This window comes from Prosopis cineraria, unplaced genomic scaffold (genome assembly GCF_029017545.1).
Source record: "Prosopis cineraria cultivar Desert tree isolate PC_DT_omini unplaced genomic scaffold, ASM2901754v1 PC13, whole genome shotgun sequence".
Taxonomy (NCBI): domain Eukaryota; kingdom Viridiplantae; phylum Streptophyta; class Magnoliopsida; order Fabales; family Fabaceae; genus Prosopis; species Prosopis cineraria.
In genome coordinates this window covers 13,601,264-13,621,120 of record NW_026555344.1, presented here as the reverse complement: position 1 = coordinate 13,621,120, position 19,857 = coordinate 13,601,264, and the positions used below count along the sequence as shown (strand labels likewise).

The 19,857-nt window shown below is 33.3% G+C and overlaps 1 protein-coding gene across 1 annotated transcript; it reads left to right on the top strand.

Annotated features, from left to right (window-relative positions):
- Window positions 1-18,242: 18,242 nt before the first annotated feature.
- On the top strand, window positions 18,243-19,857 carry LOC129290920 (hydroquinone glucosyltransferase-like). Its single transcript, XM_054927987.1, has one exon. The coding sequence runs from the start codon at window positions 18,261-18,263 to the stop codon at window positions 19,767-19,769; it is 1,509 nt and encodes a 502-aa protein (XP_054783962.1). The 5' UTR covers window positions 18,243-18,260; the 3' UTR covers window positions 19,770-19,857.

Below are 19,857 nucleotides of genomic sequence, written 5' to 3'. Positions count from 1 at the left end.
GAGAATTGACTACTGAGCTATCAACAAGATCACTATCAAGGATCAGTTTTTGATACCTTGGCTCGATGATATGTTAGACCAGTTTCATAGTGCCACTATCTTTTCCAAAGTTGACCTTAATATTGGATACCTTTAAATCAAAATTTGGCCAGGAGACAATTGGAAGACTACTTTCAAGACTAGAGATGGCTTGCATAGTAAAATGTGATGCCTTTTAGTTGCCAAATGCCCCTAGCTCTCATTTTAACTCTTCCCAATTTTAACCAAGTATTTAAAGTTAACTATAATGTCTTAAACACTGCTATTGGTGTTGTCTTAAGCCAAAAGGACCATCCTATTACCTTTCTTAGTGAGAAGCTCAATAATACTAAGTTTAGGTATTCTACCTATAACAAAGAATGCTATGTTGTTGTTCAAGCTCTCTAACATTGGAGTCACTATCTCCTGAACAAAGAGGTCATACTCTTTTCTTATCATGAGGCTCTCAAGTATTTGAATTCTCAGTAGAAGATCATCCACAAGCATGCCCATTAAAGTGAACTCTTACAGTCTTATTCATTCCTTACTAAGCATAAAAATAGAACTTTGAACCCTATAGCTGATATGCTTGCCTGTCAAAATGTGATGATCGTAACAATGCAGGCTAAAGTTGTTCAGTTTAAACTTGTCAAAGAAGTATACCAATATGATCCTAATTTTTGAGGAGTGTGGAAAGCAATTGTAAATCAATCTTTCCACCAAATTTACAAACATGACGGGTTTCTATTTTAAGAAAAAACCCTATGCATTCCATAGGGTTCCTTAAGAGAAGCCACAATTTGGGAACCTCATGACAGAAGACGTTTAGTCACTTCAATAAAGACAAAACATTTGATCTAGTCAAAGAGAATTTTTATTGGCCAAGGCTTGAATGAGAGATCAATTGGCATATACAGAGATGCAGACTATGTCATTTGGCTAAAGCTAAGAGTCAAAACACAAGATTATACATGCCGCTACCAATTTTAAAAGCACTATAGGAAGATGTGAGCATGGATCTTGTTCTTAGTCTACCACAGATTCAAAAACATAAAGATTCCATTATGGTAATTATGGATCAATTCTCAAAGATGGCCCATTTCATTCCATGCCAAAAGACCAATGATGATGTTCAAGTACCAGATTTGTACTTTAAAGAGATTGTTTATCTTCATGGTATTCTTAAGACTATCACTTCACAAGTTTCTTAGCCATTTTTTATGGATGCTATGAAAGAAGATGGGAACTAAGTTCTAATTTAACAGCGCTAGTCATTCCCAGACAGATGGTCAAACTGAAGCTGTAAATAAGATTCTTGGGAATCTTCTTCATAGTTTCATAGGAAAGAATTTGAAGTAGTGGGACCTTATCCTTGCTCAAATTGAATTTTCCTACAATAACTTTGTCAACCAAGCAACTAGGAAGTGTCTATTTAAAGTTGTTTATGGCACTTGTCCCCTTAATCCACTAGACTTGACCTTGTCACTTGATAATCAGCAATATAGTTCTAATGCTGAGCAAAGGGCTAAGGAAATCAAGAAGTTGCATGAACAAGTTTGTACACGAACACAGAAGAAAATTTTAAGATACAAGACTTAACATGATAAGCATAAAAAATATCAGACTTTTAATGTGGGAGACTTGGTTTAGATATGTCTACGAAAGGAATGATTTCCTAAACAAAAAAATACCAAGATGTCCTTGATAGCTGATAGTCTAATTAAGATAGTAGAAAAGATCAACAACAATGCTTACAAGGTAGAATTGCCTAGTTCTTATGTTGTATCTACCACTTTCAATATTACTAATCTATCTCCTTACATTGACAATGATGCTGAATTTGACTTGAGGGCAAATTTCATCTAACCCAGGGAGGATGAAATGGAAGAATGATGATTCTCAATGTCTACATTGCAATGTCTGCATCTGCATCTATTGAAGCCATATCCGTTGAAGCTTAGAAAATGTCCCAAGTTAATAACATTCAAAATCCAGTTGTAACGTGTGCAACCATCATTTTAATTCTTCTTATTTCATTTACCAAGGATGGTATATATAGGGGCCTTGTTTTTAGTGTAAGGCAACAATTCTTTAAAGAATAAATGAGAGTTTCTTTCATTCAATTTTTGAACTAGAATGTCACTCATGTTTATCACTCTTTTAATGTATAGTTAAGCATTCTTCACTCAAATTTGATTTTGGCAAAGTTCTAGGTAAGAAATAATGGTGTAAGATAACAATTATGGTAATGTTAAGTTACAAACGAAGTATAAAGGATAATATAAGATAGATAAGATAACATTAGATAAGATGAGATGAGATAAAATAAGATAAGATGAAATATGATAAGATAAATGAGACAAGATGAGATAAGATATGGCAAATAAGATAAAATAGATAAGATAAGGTGGGACAAGATAAGATATGATGACAAGATAAAATAAGATTCTTTAAATTAAAAAAATATAACAAATCTATCCTATGTTAGGTTGAATCTCCACTCTTTTTTTAAACTTTTTTTTTGCACTTCTTTTCATATTAGCCTTCTTTTCATCTCTTTTTTTTTAATTTTTTTGCACATTTTTTCTTTTTTCTTTTTCATGATTTTTTCTTTTTCTTTTCAATATCATTGTTGGCTTTTCCCTTTGGAGCACATTGCCTCCTGTTTCAATTTGAGTATGTAAGGAAAGAGGTCTAAAAATTAGTACCAAATTAAATGAATTTCTAACTTTATATAAAAGAGAGTGGATGGAAAAGATATAAGTAGATGGAAGAATGGATGAATGATATATATGGAAGAAAAGATGAATGAATGAATGAAAAATATGATTAGGATAAACAATGGAGAACATGATGGAAGGACACAAATTGAAAAGGCAACCAAAGCTTTGAATACTAAATGATACAAGAGAAACTAAAAGATAGCTCACAATAATCCTAAATAGCCTCACAAGTTTAAATAAAATTCAAAACCATATTAATCAAATTCATTTCTTCTCTCAATTCAATAGAAAGGCACTTATAAGAAAAGACTTCGACTTTAATTAGGAATCCTAATCATAGTAAGACTCTTGAAAAAACTCTAATGGGAAAATCCTAATGGACAACTTTAAGTCCAAAAGCCCATAATAGGCTCTTAGGGTGTAAACACTAACTTAAAGAAATGATCAAAAAAAAGATGCGAAAATACATTGAAAATAGAAAAACTATAGCCTAATTAATATAATTGGCTCTAATTGGACTAATTGGATTTGTTTTTATGTACTGCCTTCCAATAATCCATGTAAGTCTTCATTAAGTTCATTAAGACTTTTCATGTACGTATTATTCACGCTCATAAATTCCCATAATACATTAGGATATGTATTTAGGCTTAAATGTGCAAGATTATGGCCAATTTGCCTCCTCCATGTGTATACTTGTGTATTGGGCCCTTGTTATAGTGATTTGGACTCCAAACACATATTATAGCCTCTTAAATATGAATATTTTCACTTGGACATTCCACAATTTTGGATGACTTGGCTTTGGGTGACTTGATGATGTGACATGCCATCTAAAACATGTTTGTCACATATGATGCCTTGTAGGACTTGATTGCCACATATGCTATCATCTTAGGGTCCGTTTGGATTTCAGTTGGGTATAATAGATTATGAAAATAATTAATTAAGTAGTAGATTTTAATCATAATTAATTATATTATAACGTAATTTGTTTGGATATTGTTTTTTTAAAATTGATTTTAACTTAATATATGTTAGCAACTTTTTTAAAAATTTAAAATTTAAATTTTACTAAGAAAAAAAAAAGAGAAGAGAAAGGAGTTTGATTTTTTTTTTAATAAAATCTTGTGCTTTTTTATAATTTTTTTGGACCTTTTTATGTAATTTCTCCAATACTTTTTTATCAGCGTTTCCGGAAAAACTCAAAATATTAACTTTTGAAAAAAATCGATTTTAAGGGTTGAAATCGATTTTTTACTTTTTCAGGTGTTTGGCTAATAAACCAAATAATTGATTTTTTTGAGAATAAAATCGATTAAAAACGTATCCAAACGGGCACTTAGATGCCACATAAGATGACAACTTGGATGCCAACTGAGTCGCCACACAAGATCACGTCACAGTTTTTACAAAACTTTTTCTTCTTAATTTATTAATCATAAGCTTTGAAATAATAAGTATGCATGATGAGCGCTATGAAAGAATTTAACATATTTGGTTGTGCTTGATAATCCATGTAATGTTGAGGTACTTGACTTTGTGCCTGTTTGGTTTAGCTTCAAAATCAATTTTTTTAGGTGCAATTGATTTTTAGAAGGAAATTACCCAAACACTATAAAATGAAATAATCAATTAATGAAGTAATAATCGCATTCACAATTAAGCTGGATTCATTAGCTTTTATCTGATCTATTTTACCGTTAAGAATAATAAATATTGTTAGAGAATTGCACCTACCAAATATTACCCTTAGTCCATTTACATTTTTCTTTAAGCTGTTCCACATTAGCCTGTATCTCGGTCTGCCTCACGAGCACAAATGAATCCTGGTCTCCTCTCTCTACTGTCGTTCTCACACCGCCGAGCTTCTCACGATCTGCCGTCTCTAACTACAGCCAGTGAAAGCGGAAGCGGCTGAGGCAGAAGGGGCCATATCGGATCTGAAAGAAGGGAAAGAGGAGGAGGAGGAAGAGGGACGAATGGGGAGAGGGAAGAAGGAAGAAACAAGCCTGCCTAGCTTCTCCTGAAGGCAAAAGGCACAGATCCTACTGGGGTTGATTTTGTAAGGATGGTTGCTGCATTGCATTTCCATCGCCCATGTGTTTGTTCCAACTCTCGCTCCACCTCCTTTGATTCCTTCCACGCGGATCATTCTTACAGGTGTTTGTTTCCACAGTTCTACCCTCACAAGCACGGGCCATAGGTGCAAAGAAGAGAGATAGAAAGGGATGTTGGAATATTATTTATGAATTAGCATTAATTAATAAGCCCAATAAATTGGTCCTTATGATCTTGTGTGGACCATACAAGTGAGCCCAATGGGCAGAGGCCCAACCCACAACCCAGTAGCCGTCAGTTATTTCTTATCTCTTAACTGAATGAGTCAGAGATAATAGATAATATAATTATTTAATTATTTAATAAGGCGGTTATCGATCTGATCTATATAAGACGATTAGTCAGTAACCACAAACACACGACTCATTCTTCTACTTCCATTATCTCTGAACTCTTTGAAGGCTTTGGGGACTTGTGGGTTGTGTACCTGCCTATACTCGAGGTAATCGAGATTTCTCTAGCACTCATGGATTCTTCAGGTACGCATGAATTACTTTATTCTATCATATTTACTATACATATGAATTGAGATAATTAGATTCAACACGTGGTATCAGAGCCTGGTTATAAATATTAATCTATATATCTCAATTCAATATGCTTAAAGAGATGATGATAAACTCGATAGAAATTCCTTGATTTATTTATCATATTCATGTGTGTTTAGTTCTCATTTATCATTCTTATTGAATATGATAATATGGTCTCTTTCCTTTCTTTTATGGCTTCATCATCTTGAGATTTAAAAAAAAAATCGCTGTGCCATTACTGGGAAAAGCTCCAAGGACGTCGGACATGACTGCCGGCTAGCTGCTTCTGGTGTGTCGTCTTTCTGTGATTGCGACGTCGTTCTCCCCTGCTCACAGCGCCGTCTCTTCTAGCTCACCGTGCACGGCGTTTCTCTGGTTCTCCTGGTTCGCGCGTCGTCTGGACTGGATAATGCTCTTGTTGGCTTGCCCGATCATAGATGAGAGTTGAGCCGCAAGATTTGAGCAGAAGGTGCGCTTAAATCTCATAAGCTCTTTGGTAAAGAGGACATTGAGTGAGCTGGCGACGCGATGGAGGTTCTAGAGTTGCCAGAGATAGGAACGGCGTCGTCTCCCCTAGCTTCCGGCGACGGCATCTCCCTGTCTCTAATCTCTCTGGTTCACGGCAGCTCCCTGCTGAAAGGGAAGCAGAAACGAGTTTCAAACTGGATCCTAGGGATCTGATTCGTGTATGATGGGCCCAAAATTTTGTTTGGGCCCAGACCTGTTTAAAAAAAAAGGGAGACAGTTATGCTTTTGGTGGGGCTGGTCCAGTGGTCCATTTCGTTTTTTTTATATATGAAACTGGTACTGGGCCCAAATCGTATGGGCCCAGTATAGTGCAAAAAAAATCAGTTAATTGCGTTTTCAGTCTCAGTTTAAATTACCTTCTTGGCCCATAATTTATTAAATTTACGAATTAGCCCTATGATATTTCTATAAATTACACTGCAGTCCCTTAACTTCCAGAATTGCAATTTTAACCCAAATCTCTTCCAGAATTACTTATTTGCCCCTGATTATCTTTTAAAATTTCACTTAAGTACTAGATTCGTTTTCTAATTCCCAAAAGACCCTAAGGACTTTTAAAATTATGTTGTTTTGTCCTAAGGTCATAAAATTTGTGACTTTATAAATTATTGATGATGCTTAGGATCTTGTAGCATGGATAATGGACATACCCCATAGGTGTGACATTATTAATGTGATTTTGATGGTTGGCTTTGAGAATAGGCTAATAGCACTCCTTTAATGTATTAGATATTTATTGTACCCTATAGGTATGGAAATGTTTAATGCATTATTTTGTATGGACTTTTGTGTGAGCTAAATCTTTATGGTATATGAGCCTTCTTGGTGCATGGTTATAGTTGCATAATTGATAATCGCTTGTTGGGAATTCTGTTTTATAATTATGTTGTGCACGCATAATTAATATTTTCCATTTTCTGTTTTGCGATTTCAGTTTCTGCTTTTACGCAACTATCCTTTGTGAAGGCTCTTAATGGGACTAACTATGATGACTAGAAAGAGTCCCTCAATATGTATCTGACCATTTCTGAGAAAGATTTAGCTCTAAAAGAGCCCAAGCCTGCGGATCTCTCTTCCGAGTCCAGTGTTTCTGAAATAGCCTTCCATAAACAATGGAGTGAGTCCAATCGGATCTGTCTAGCGATCATCAAGTACACAATTGAAAAGGAAATTAGGGACAGCATTCCTGAAAATGATACTGCAGTGGAGTACTTGAAAGCTATTGGTAACAAATACAAGAAGCTTGACAAGACTCAAAAGAACTACTATCTGTCACTTCTTGACAATACTCGATACGACAGAGTTTCTGGTGTCATGGAGCACATTCTGAAGCTTGTTCATTACTATAACAAGCTTAAGTCATATAGGATTGATTTGGGTGAAAGCACCTTGTTTTACCATGTTCTTCAATCACTGCCATCAGAGTACGCATTCTTGAGGACTTCATACAACTCACAAAAAGCTGAATGGTCTGTTGACCAGATGATATCGATAGTCACTCAAGAAGAGGAAGCTATAAAGAAGAATTCCTCTCACTCAATAAACTATGTTTCCCATGGCTCTAGCAGCAAATCTGGAGGGTTACATAAGAAAAAGGGGAAGAAGCATGATGCCCCAAAGCCTAATAATCCAACCTTTAAGAAGGATGGTGATAAGAGTGAGAAATCAAGGAAGAAACCCTTTAAAGGGTTATGTAATTATTGCAAGAAACCGGATCACATTAAAGCTAATTGCTTCAAATTGAAGAACAAACAAGAAAGTAAAGGTACAACTCTTCAAACTGCCCCTCTAGCTCTAGTTTGTTTTGAATCTAACACCATTGAAACTTCCTTTGACTCATGGTGGCTGGATTCTGGTACCACTGTACATGTTGTGAATTCTCCACAGGGGCTAAGAAACCAGAAGGTTCCAAGTGAGGCACAGAGGTCAGTCTTTGGCATAGCAGGGAGCAAGGCATTGGTTGAATACATTGGAACTATTTCTTTGTATTTAAATTCTGGTCATGTTTTACATTTGAACAATGTTGTTTATGTACATTCTGCGAAGAGGAATTTAATTTCAACTTCTGCATTGGATATTTGTGGCTATTCATTCTTCCAAGGAAATGGGAAAATTGACATTTGTTTTGATTCCATTAATATTGGTATCGCTTCCTTGATTTATGGTTTATATCGATTGAATGATTGGTTACTTGAACTTCCTAATCTTCATGTCAATGCTGCTATTGGGCATAAACATCAAAGGCCCAATGATAATTCCTCTATGTTATGGCATCGTCGTTTGGGTCATATCTCTAGAGAGAGATTGGAACGCATGATCAAGCAAGGTGTCTTACGAGACCTTGATTTCTCATATTTTAAGACTTGTGTTGACTGTATAAAGGGAAAATTCCCTGCTAGAGCTAGAACCAAAGGGGCAAAGAGGTCTGAAAATAATTTAGACCTAATCCATACTGATATCTGTAGACCTATCACGCCTCCAGCTATGGGTGGTTTCAGATATTTCATCACCTTCACGGATGATTACTCTTGTCATGGATGGATTAAACTCTTGCATGAAAAGGGCGAGTCCCTTAATGCATTCAAGACCTTTAAAGCAGCAGTTGAATTGAAATCTAACAAGTTGATCAAGTGTGTGAGATCTGATAGAGGAGGAGAATTTTATGGGAGATATACTGAGACTGGTAGGAACCCTGGGCCATTTGCTTTGTACCTTCAAGAGCATGGCATTAAAGCTCAATATACTATGCCTGGCACCCCGCAGCAAAATGGGGTTGCAGAAAGGCAAAATCGTACTCTCATGGATATGGTTAAGAGCATGATCAGTCACTCCTCACTGTCGGAATTTTTGTGGGGTGATGCACTCAAAATTGCTGTTTATATTTTGAATCAAGTTCCTAGCAAGTCAGTTCCAAAGACTCCATATGAGTTGTATTTTGGAAGGACTCCTGCGCTGAAGTATATGCGAGTTTGGGGTTGTAAAGCACAGGTAAAACCTTACAATCCACAACAGATGAAGCTTGATGCTAAAACTGTTAATGGTTTCTTTATTGGCTATTGCATCGGATCTCGTGGGTACAGATTCTATTGTCCAAATCACACTACTAGGGTAATTGAATCTGACCGAGCTTACTTCTTTGAAGATGCCTTAGACAATGGGAGCTCTGTGCCTAGACATATTACCTTGCATGACGAAAGTAGCATTTTGCCTATGCCTATCTTGACAACTCCTCATGTTGACAGAAATAATGTCGTGGATTAGAATGAAGCTCAAGATGAACCACTTTTAGAGGGTGATAGGGACATGGTTGTTGAACCGAGACGGTCCCAAAGGGTTCGCAGGTCTGCTATTCCAGATGATTACATGGTATATTTGCAGGAATTTGATTCAGATGCTATTGATAGCTTAGACCCAATGTGTTACCAGGAGGCTATTTCTAGCTCGCATTCTTCTGAATGGTTGGAGGCTATGAGTGAAGAAATTGCCTCTATATACCACAATCACGTATGGGAGCTTGTAGAGCTACTAAAGCGGTTTAAACCAGTGGGTTGCAAGTGGGTTTTTAAAACAAAACGAGGAGCTAGGGGTGAAATTGATAGATATAAAGCCAGACTTATAGCTAAAGGCTACAACCAGAAAGAAGGTATTGATTACACAGAAACCTTCTCTCCGATATCTATCAAAGATGCTTTTAGAGTGGTAATGGCTTTAATTGCACAGCTTGATCTTAATCTTCACTAGATGGATGTCAAGACTGCATTCTTGAATGGCGATTTGTATGAAGAAGTCTACATGACACAACCTGATGGTTTTATTAAATCCGGTAAAGAACATCTAGCGTGCAGATTAAAGAGATCCATCTATGGGCTAAAACAAGCCTTTAGGCAGTGGTATTTGAAATTTGATGAAGTTATCACCTCTCTCGATTTTGTTGAGAATGTCTCAGATCAGTGCATCTATCAGAAGTTTGATGGGAACAATTTTGCCATTCTTGTTCTCTATGTTGATGATATCTTATTAGCCAGCAATTCAATAAATTTCCTTAATGAGATAAAGCACCTATTATCTTGCCATTTTGACATGAAGGATATGGGTGAAGCCTCCTTTGTTCTTGGGATACAAATTCATCGTGATAGATCTCGTGGTATTCTTGGTTTATCACAGGCCACTTATATTGAGCGATTACTTAAGAGATTCAAAATGGATTCATGTTCTCCTTCACCTGCTCTTACAGAAAGGTGAGCTGTTGTTAAAGTCACAGTGTCCCAAGGATGATAAGAAGAGGGTTGAAATGAGAAAGATACCATACGCTTCCGTTGTCGGCAGCCTTATGTATGTTCAAGTGTGTACTCGACCAGATATAGCCTTTGCCATTGGAGTGCTGGGTCGATACTTAAATGATCCAGGTCCGGATCATTAGAAGGCTGCTAAAAAAGTTATGAGGTATCTTCAAGGTACAAAGAATTATATGTTGACTTACAGAAGGTCAAATTCTCTTGAGGTTGTTGGGTATTCTGATTATGACTTTAAGGGATCAGAAGATCTTGAGATTGTTGGCTTTTCAGATTCAGAATTTGCCTCTTGTCCAGATGATCGTAAATCCACGACTGGCTATATTTTCATATTGTCTGGAGGAGCTGTCTCTTGGAAGAGTGTGAGACAAACACTTACAGCAGTTTCATCTATGGAAGCTGAGTATATTGCTTGCTTTGAGACTACACATCACGCTATATGGCTGAGGAAGTTGATATCTGGCACGCACCTAGTTGAGTCAATATCACGTCCTCTAACCATTTATTGTGATAACAAATCTGCAGTATACTATGCTAACAATCACAGAAATTCCAGTCGTACAAAGCATTTTGATATCAAACTTATGTTTGTGAAAGAGAAAATTACTGAGTCTCAAACCCGTGTGGTACACATTCCTGGCATGCAGATGCTTGCAGATCCGCTGATTAAGGGCTTACCTGTAGAAGTTTTTCAAAATCATGTAACTTGTATGGGTATTATGAATTCCTTTGATGCCCTAGTTTAGTGGGAGTTTGAGAACATTCTTTGTTGCAATTTCTCTTTAGGCTTTGTTTTCTTCTGTGAGTTATATTCGGTTCAGTTAGATACATCTATATCATTTGTATCCCTATAGGATTCAATGATTCTGTTGTGGTACGCTATGCATGTCACTTGTTTCCCCATAGGAATCAGTGATTTATGTTGTTATCTTACTGAGCTGTATTTGAAATAAAATTTCATGTTTTACTCAGATTATGAGATATCATAATCACTTGTTTCCCCATAGGATTCAGTGATTTTGTGGAGTTTCATTTTTTGAATTTTGTTTGTGGCTTGTTTATACAACTTGCTTAATTAATGCAATCCAAGTGGGAGATTGTTGGAATATTATTTATGAATTAGTATTAATTAATAAGCCCAATAAATTGGTCCTTATGATCTTGTGTGGACCGTGATAGGTGGACCACACAAATGAGCCTAATGGGCAGAGGCCCAACCCACAACCCAGTAGCCGTCAGTTATTTCCTATCTCTTAACTGACTGAGTCAGAGATAATAGATAATATAATTATTTAATTATTTAATAAGGCGGTTACCGATCTGATCTATATAAGACGATTAGTCGGTAACCACAAACACACGACTCATTCTTCTACTTCCATTATCTCTGAACTCTTTGAAGGCTCTGGGAACTTGTGGGTTGTGTACCTGCCTATACTCGAAGTAATCGAGATTTCTCTAGCACTCATGAATTCTTCAGGTACGCATGAATTACTTTATTCTATCATATTTACTATACATATGAATTGAAATAATTAGATTCAACAAGGGACGGAGTGAAATGGCATTGGAATTGGAGGAAGTGAGAGGCAGAGCACGTGGAGGAGAGAGGCGAGGAAGGAGTGTGTATTAAAAAGAGTGAAAGAGACAAGGGAGGGGAAGAGAAGGAACAACACAAGAAGCAAATATATTATAATCATGATAATTACAGAGACACAGCATTGTGGCAGCGGTGAGATTTGTGTGGAAGTGTACAGCCCCCGAACAGAAGAATCTCCAAAAGGCTCTACTCCTCTCTACGACTACAAACGAATCTTATTTACGTAAAATTTAAATGTCAATATTAATATAATTTAAATTTTTTTAATTTATTAGATATGTAATTTAAATAATATATTTTACTTTTTAAATAAAATTTGACAACTTCAATAATATTAGATTTAAATTTATCAATAATTTATTTTTTAAAAGGCAGTGTCCTTCATGATAATTTATACAATTAAAATTGATTTTAAATAAATTATCCAAACATCTTCAATTCTATTAAAATTAATTTTACAAAAATAGAATTCAAACAGATTAAGTTATAATATAATTAATTATAATTATAATTAATTATTTAATTAATTATTTTTATAATCAATTATACTCATTTGAAATCCAAACGGCCATTTTGATTTCCCTCCTCATCACTAAATTCCATACAAAGATAACAGCTTGTCCTTAGCCAATGCAAGCCGCATGACTCCTAAACAGTGCTGATTTATTTTCTGAACAATGATTTTACAATGTATTGATTTATTTTCTTGAGAGCCTATCTTGATTCATGTCATCTACTAGCATTACAATGTCCAGTTGTGTTGGTGATGAGCGTGGTTTGGCCTCTGTGATACAGTTTAAAGCTAAGGTTGAACTACCAAGGAAGTTGGTCTTTAGAGACAATTGCTTCTTTTCTTATGTACTTCTTTTCTCTATTAGATATCTTCCTATTGTAACATCTTAAATTTTTAAGTTAAGAATTAATTGTGAAAATTGAGGATTTAAAATTGGGATTGATATTATTTTGATGTTTGATTGAGGAATAAATTTATGTTTGACATTATTTGAGATTAATCACATATTTCGGTACTAAATTATTACTTAAATTGGGCCTAGGATAATGTATCAAGGTTTAATGGAATCCAAAATGGGTATTGGGTCTGATCTGGCGCAACAGTTGTGGGCTTAAGTGGGGAAGACTAGATCTGTTCATGTATTGCAATGCATGATGCGTTCACTGCAATTATAATGTTTCAAATGAAATGTTTTGAACTATAATGTGTTGAAATATATTACCCACTGTTTATAAGTTCAATTTAGAGATTATGATGGGATATAGTTCAATATCTAGAGTTGAACGTGATATTAATATTTTTTCCACCTTTGTAGGATTGGAAATGGAGCTAATGAAGTAAGGGTTCATGATGAATGCATCAAGCACACTTTTAAGTGCTTTGGGTAGACCAACTATATTTCTTGCAGGAAATAACTTTGTAAATAGTAGAGGGGCATTTGCTAATAGATCCTATACAGCTGGACAGAGGCAAAGGCTAATAAATCTGGAACTAAAGAGCATAATCAATGTAATAGACATTTGCACCATATATCATTATTTGGTTTTTTTTTTAATTAATGTAGGAATTTAATAGTTTCTCATTCATATACTTTTAACATATCATTAATATTTAAGAACAATGGAAAATGATAATCTATAGTGAGCTTATTTTCAAGATATGATATTTATTTTTGTTTTATATAAAATCTTATTATTTTGTATATTGATTTTAGATTTGGAAAATGTAAGTTAAGGGAACAAAAAAGAAATAAATATAGTGCTAGAATTTTCTTCTTAGCAGTGGTGATGGTGGTTGTGTTGTTCAATCCATTAACTCGTGGTCTAACCTACAAGCTACTATTTCCTAAAGTAGAGATCGTGAGAGATAAAGAGATACTTATGGATAAAAGAAAATTCTAACCATTGTTTGTCAGCATTTTTCTCAACATTACATGAAATATGGTTTCTACATTGTAACATGAGCTATGGTCAAAAGATATATTATTTCTTAATGTGTTCAATTATAAAAAATTGTCAGCATTCATTCATCTTTTAACCTTAAAATTTAACGTGTGTGTGGACTCGCGCGCATATATGTATGTGTGTTTCTCTGTGTATATAAACAAGTCTTCATTTTTCTAGCAAGACAACATTATTACCTAAATTTGAATTTTATAAATGTTATCTATATTATTTCTTATAATTTTCTTATATCAAACTCATGCAATGCACAAGATCCATAAGTATCTCTTTATAATTATCTTTTTTTCTTCTTTAAATTAAAAATGTATTCAAAAAAATCTTTGGCATGCTTAATAAGGCAACTTACTATGGATGATCTAGTAAAAGATTTAAGTCAGATTTTTTCTGTCCATTTTTAAAATTATATAAACTAGCAGAAAATGAAACTATCAGATTCAATGGAAAACAAAATCTTCAGACAGTAGATATCACCTTGCAGAAATTGGAGAAAAAAATACTTCGCCAAGTCAATCATGATTGACGACAGAATGGATGAAGAAGAGGAACGTTTTCAGTTAATTAATCGTTTTCAGTTAATTGTTATAATTATCATTTGTGTTTTCTCCCCTTTTCGTAAAAATTGAAAAAAAAAATTTAAACCAACAAACAATATTTGCTGATTTCATGTCAAATGTAACTTTTAAAGACAGCAGACGTTCCATCACAAGGACATGCAAGTGATATAATATGTCTTAATAATAATAATTGCACTCAGATTAGCAATTTACACAAATTAATTCTCTCACGTTAAATTATAAGACATATAATTATATAAAGTTTCATGTAAGAAATTTGTGTCATAATTGTTCTAAAAATACGCTATAAATATTAAATCAAAATAACAAATATAATTATGTTGAATATATTACAAATACCAAAAAAAATACATAATTCACATTTTTCGCATCAACTTTTTTATAATGAATCTTAATGTTCATGAGTTTATTTAACAAAGGAATGTTAGTATTTTTGTTTAAATATTCTAAATTTTGATGTTTAAAGTACTTCAATCAATTGTCTTAGGTATAATTTGTGCAACGCATAGGAGCTAGTTTAGTTTTTATTATATACATTTCACTTTGAGCATGTTGAGCTCTAGTACCTCAAGTCTTTGAATCAGACTAATCCTGCCAGCTTACAGTTACTTTTTTAGATGACATATCTACCATTGAGAATTTAATCATTGTCACATATATAGGGCTCAAATTCAAAACTTTTAAGCTCTAATTAAGCTTAATCAACCTTTTTATTAATTGATCCAAATGTCGTAATGGTTTACTTTGAGCACTTTTTTTAAAAACAACTTTTCATATGGTCTTATCACACATCTATGTCAGAAATCACAATACTTGATTTTTGGGATAATATGGGGATCCATCTTGGGTGATGCAATTTAAACCATCCAAATTTAAAAAATAAATTTAACATTTTTATTTTATATTCTTTAAAATAAAAATTATAAAAAAATTCAATAAATCTTTTCATGACTAATCTAATCTATATTTAATATGGAGGGTCAATTTAGTATTAAAATTTTTATCTTTTTTATATATTGACTATCCAAATATATTTTGTACAATCTAGATTTAAAATTTTTAACTTGTAATTTTTTTAAAAAAATATTTTTTAAAAATTTATAGTTAAAAGATTATATATTTTCTTTTTTAATATTTCATTCATTAAAATAAGAAATAAAAACTTTAAATTTGGACTTTGCAAATAAAAATTTAATATTAAATATGAACTATCCAGAGTATATATAAATAGTTAATTTTAAAAAATTATAATATTAAATTAGATCACATAAATTAGATTAGTACTATTCAAATTAATGGTGAACATATTTATAAAAAAAATTATAAATTTTTATTTTAATAAATTTAAATTTAAAAAAAATTATGTGGATGGCCCAAATTTCTTTTGAACGATGCCAAAGACGAACCCCATAATATGGACATCTTGTTCGTGTTTTCTCCGCTCCAAAATTTAACTGAGCCATAGGCTCAATTTGTACGTGACAATCGACGACGATGAGGCTTGACAAAAAAGAGGGAAATTTAAAAATCAAAATGCCATGAATGGGCTCTTCTTTTTTAATATGGGCTTAGGACCATAAGAGAATAATTTAAATTGGGCCAGATGAGCTCTTCTTTTTTAATATGGGCTTGGACCATTAGAAAATTATGGGAATTGGGCCAGATGCTTCAAGCTCAATCCTGTTGAATTGTGTTGCTGTTGTAATTGATCATTTCACTTGATATTTTTAGCTATTCTCCTTGTATCGCGTTTGAAGAAGAATTTTTCTTCCTGTCTTGTTATTTATTTATTTTTAATAATTATCTAAGAGACTAATGTTTAATCATGTCTATAATCATGAGACTATTATATTTAAGAGGTGAATTGTCAAAGATAAAAATATTAAAATGATGATAAGAGGTCTTGTGAGTTAAAAGATTAGAGTCTCGTTATTTTTGTTGATTTAGTGAAGGTTGTGAAACAAAGATTCTCTTACACTGCCCAGCCGCTCGTACAATATGGAAATGGGTATTTATATTTAAAGCTACCTTTTTAAAAAAGTTTGTATTTAAAATACACAACAATTTTTAGGAGACCTAGATTTTTTTTTTTTGAAATTATAATTTATAGACTATAATTTGTAGGTGGTGGATTAGGCTATTTTTACTATACTTATAATTTCTAAATTAATAAGATTCCCGTTATTTTTAAATTTTCAATATTTTTAAATTTCTGAAAGATCATTAGAAGAGATTGGGTTTACGAAATATTACTACATTGATTGAAGAAAAATGTGAATCAGAAAAAATATTTTTAACCGCTAACAAATATCTAAAGACAATCATATTCAAAGCATATTAAGATACTAAAAATAATTATACCTTGAACTTACTTGTAGTACAATATCCTTCTTCAACTTTTAAAAATGCTACAATCTACCATTTATCATTAACAAAAATGATAATATAATTGACCAAAAAAATAACAGAAAAGGACCTCACAAATTATATAAAAATAAAAGATTAATAAAATTTTGTTGATTCTATTCTATAATTTTTTTTTGTCTTTGCCAGTAATTTTTGTATTCTTTACTTTAATTTTTTTGTTCCTTTTATGTAATTTTATATCTTATTTTTTGTCCTTTTTTAATAAATTAATAGTTAAAGTTAATTTTTATTAATAGTGGAGATCAGATTATATCATTTTTAAATGTTAAAAAGAAATATTATACTAAGAGTGAGTTTAGATTTGTAAATGCCCTTAAATCTATAATTTAAAAGTTAATTTATTTTTTTATATCCTTTTATTAATATGTACTCTATAGATTATGTAAGAAAATAAATATATTAATGAATGCAGTGACGAAGAGACACGATTACTTTCACAGTAGAAAAAACAAAGAACAAATTAAACCATCCAATTTACGAAAGGACAGATTTGGAGTAAAATAATAAGCTGCATATGTCATTGAGTTCGGTTTCCGTCTTCATCATCGGATGATACTTGCAGGGATGATGTGATCTGGACTGTTGAGAAATTTGAAGTTTTTATTTTGATAAATATAAATATTAAAAATATTTTTTAAAAAAATTACAAGGTAAAAAATTTAAATTTAAACTGTCTAAAATAAATTTATGTAATTAATTTATAAAAATTATAAAAATTTCAATGTTAAATTTAAATCATCAAAAGTAATTTAGAACTGTTTAGATTGACGATGTAATTAATTTATTAAATTTTTTATAATTTTTATTTTATTAAATATAAAATATAAAATAATAACTTTAAATTTAGACAGTGCCATAATTTTGGTTGGGGCGATTATTAACACAAGCATTATGAAAACTGGGTCAACCTGTTTAACTGGTTGAATTCAGAACTGTACACAAATATAGTCCAATAATTGTAGAAATTGGCAATTTTGAGAAACGGTGAAGAGCTAACCAAAGCTAGTTCAACTGGACATATTATTTTTAATTTTTAATTTTTATTTATAAACTATAATTCATACCTAATAAATAATGTAAAATTAAAAATGTAAGAAATATGTATGAATTATGTATATATTTTAAAGTTATAAATTATAAAATAAGTATATATATATTTTAAATTAAAATGATGTAATATTTTTTAATATTATATTTTTATGGTATATCATTTTATTTAAAATTTAAACATTCATTTTTATTATATATAATTATTTTTTATTTTTAATATTTAAAATATATTAATTACGGGTTGTTCAACCATAAATCAGTGCTACGCCAAGTGCTTTTATCATAGTCAAAGGCAAAGTGGAAAACAACACCTGGATTCCCACCACATACTATTCAAGCGGTGGAGAATTTTCTAAAGCTGAAAGAAAAAGTAATAATAATTGAATAACGACACGCTAACATGTCTTTCTAGTTTCTACATGAGGCCCATCATTTCCACAGATTTGAGAACGTCGACTACGATCCAAGTTTTCATCGATCTCAAGACTTTGTTGAGATCTGAAGTTTCCATGGAAAAAACAACTCATATAGCCGTTGTACCCAGTCCTGGATTTAGCCATCTGATTCCGATTCTTGACTTCTCCAAGCGACTTGTTCACCTTCATCCTCACTTTCATGTCACCTTCATCATCCCCTCACTGGAATCTCCTCCCAGTGCCTCCATAGCCTACCTTCAAAATCTTCCTTCGAACATCGAATCCCTTTTCCTTCCTCCTATTTCCAAACAAGACTTACCCCAAGAAGATGGCCACGTGGCAATCCAAATTCAACTCACAGTAACCAAATCCTTGCCATCTTTACGACATGAATTGACCTCCTTGAATTCCAGATCTCCTTTGGCTGCTATAGTTACAGATTCTTTCGCATCCGAGGTACTAGGTTTCGCTAAGGAACTTAGTACTTTGTCTTTCCTTTACTACCCCTCAAATGCTTCAGCTCTTTCCTTCTGTCTCTATCTCCCAACCCTCGATGAAGAGATTTCTGGTGATTTCAGAGACGTCCCAGCACCTATCCAAATTCCCGGTTGTGTTCCACTCCATGGTAGAGACCTCCCTGACCCGGTTGAAAACCGGTCCAGTGAATATTACAAAATGTTTCTCAAACGAAGCAAGAGATTGTTATATGTTGATGGGCTATTGGTTAATAGCTTCACTGAGATGGAAGAAAGAGCTATAAGAGTCTTGACCCAGAAAGAAAGCTGCTTTCGTCACCCCCCAGTGTATCCGGTTGGACCCATCACTCGAACCGGGTCAAGCAATGAGGAAAACGGGTCGGAGTGTATGAGGTGGTTGGAGAATCAACCACCTAGTTCTGTGTTGTACGTTTCTTTTGGAAGTGGTGGGACCCTATCCCAAAACCAAATCAATGAGCTAGCTTTTGGCTTGGAATTGAGTGGCCAGAAATTCCTATGGGTTCTAAGAGCACCAAGTAGCTCAGTTCATGCTGCTTACCTTGGTTCTGCAAATGAGAATCCTTTAGATTTCTTACCAGAAGGGTTTTTGGAGAGAACTAAAGAGCAAGGCTTTGTTGTACCTTTTTGGGCACCTCAAATTCAAATCCTTAGTCATAGTTCTGTTGGTGGGTTCTTGAGTCACTGTGGTTGGAACTCAATTCTTGAGAGTGCTCAAAATGGAGTGCCATTGATAGCCTGGCCACTTTTTGCAGAGCAGAGAATGAATGCTGTTTTGTTAACTGATAGTTTGAAAGTGGCTTTAAGGCCAAAGGTTAACAAAAATGGCATAGTAGAAAGGGAAGAGATTAGTAAATTGGTAAAGAGATTAATGGAAGATGAAGAAGATAAGGAGATTTGCAAGAGAATGAAGGATTTAAGAGATTCTTTTACTAATGCACTCAAAGAAGATGGTTCTTCTACAAAAATTTTATCCCAGGTGGCACTCCTGTGGAAAAATAATTTAAATGGGACATGAGAAAATTTTAGACTTGTCTGGCTATTTTGTTTTTCCTATGAGTTCTCTGTTGAAAATGAATGGATATTTCCTTCGCTTGTGTTGAAAA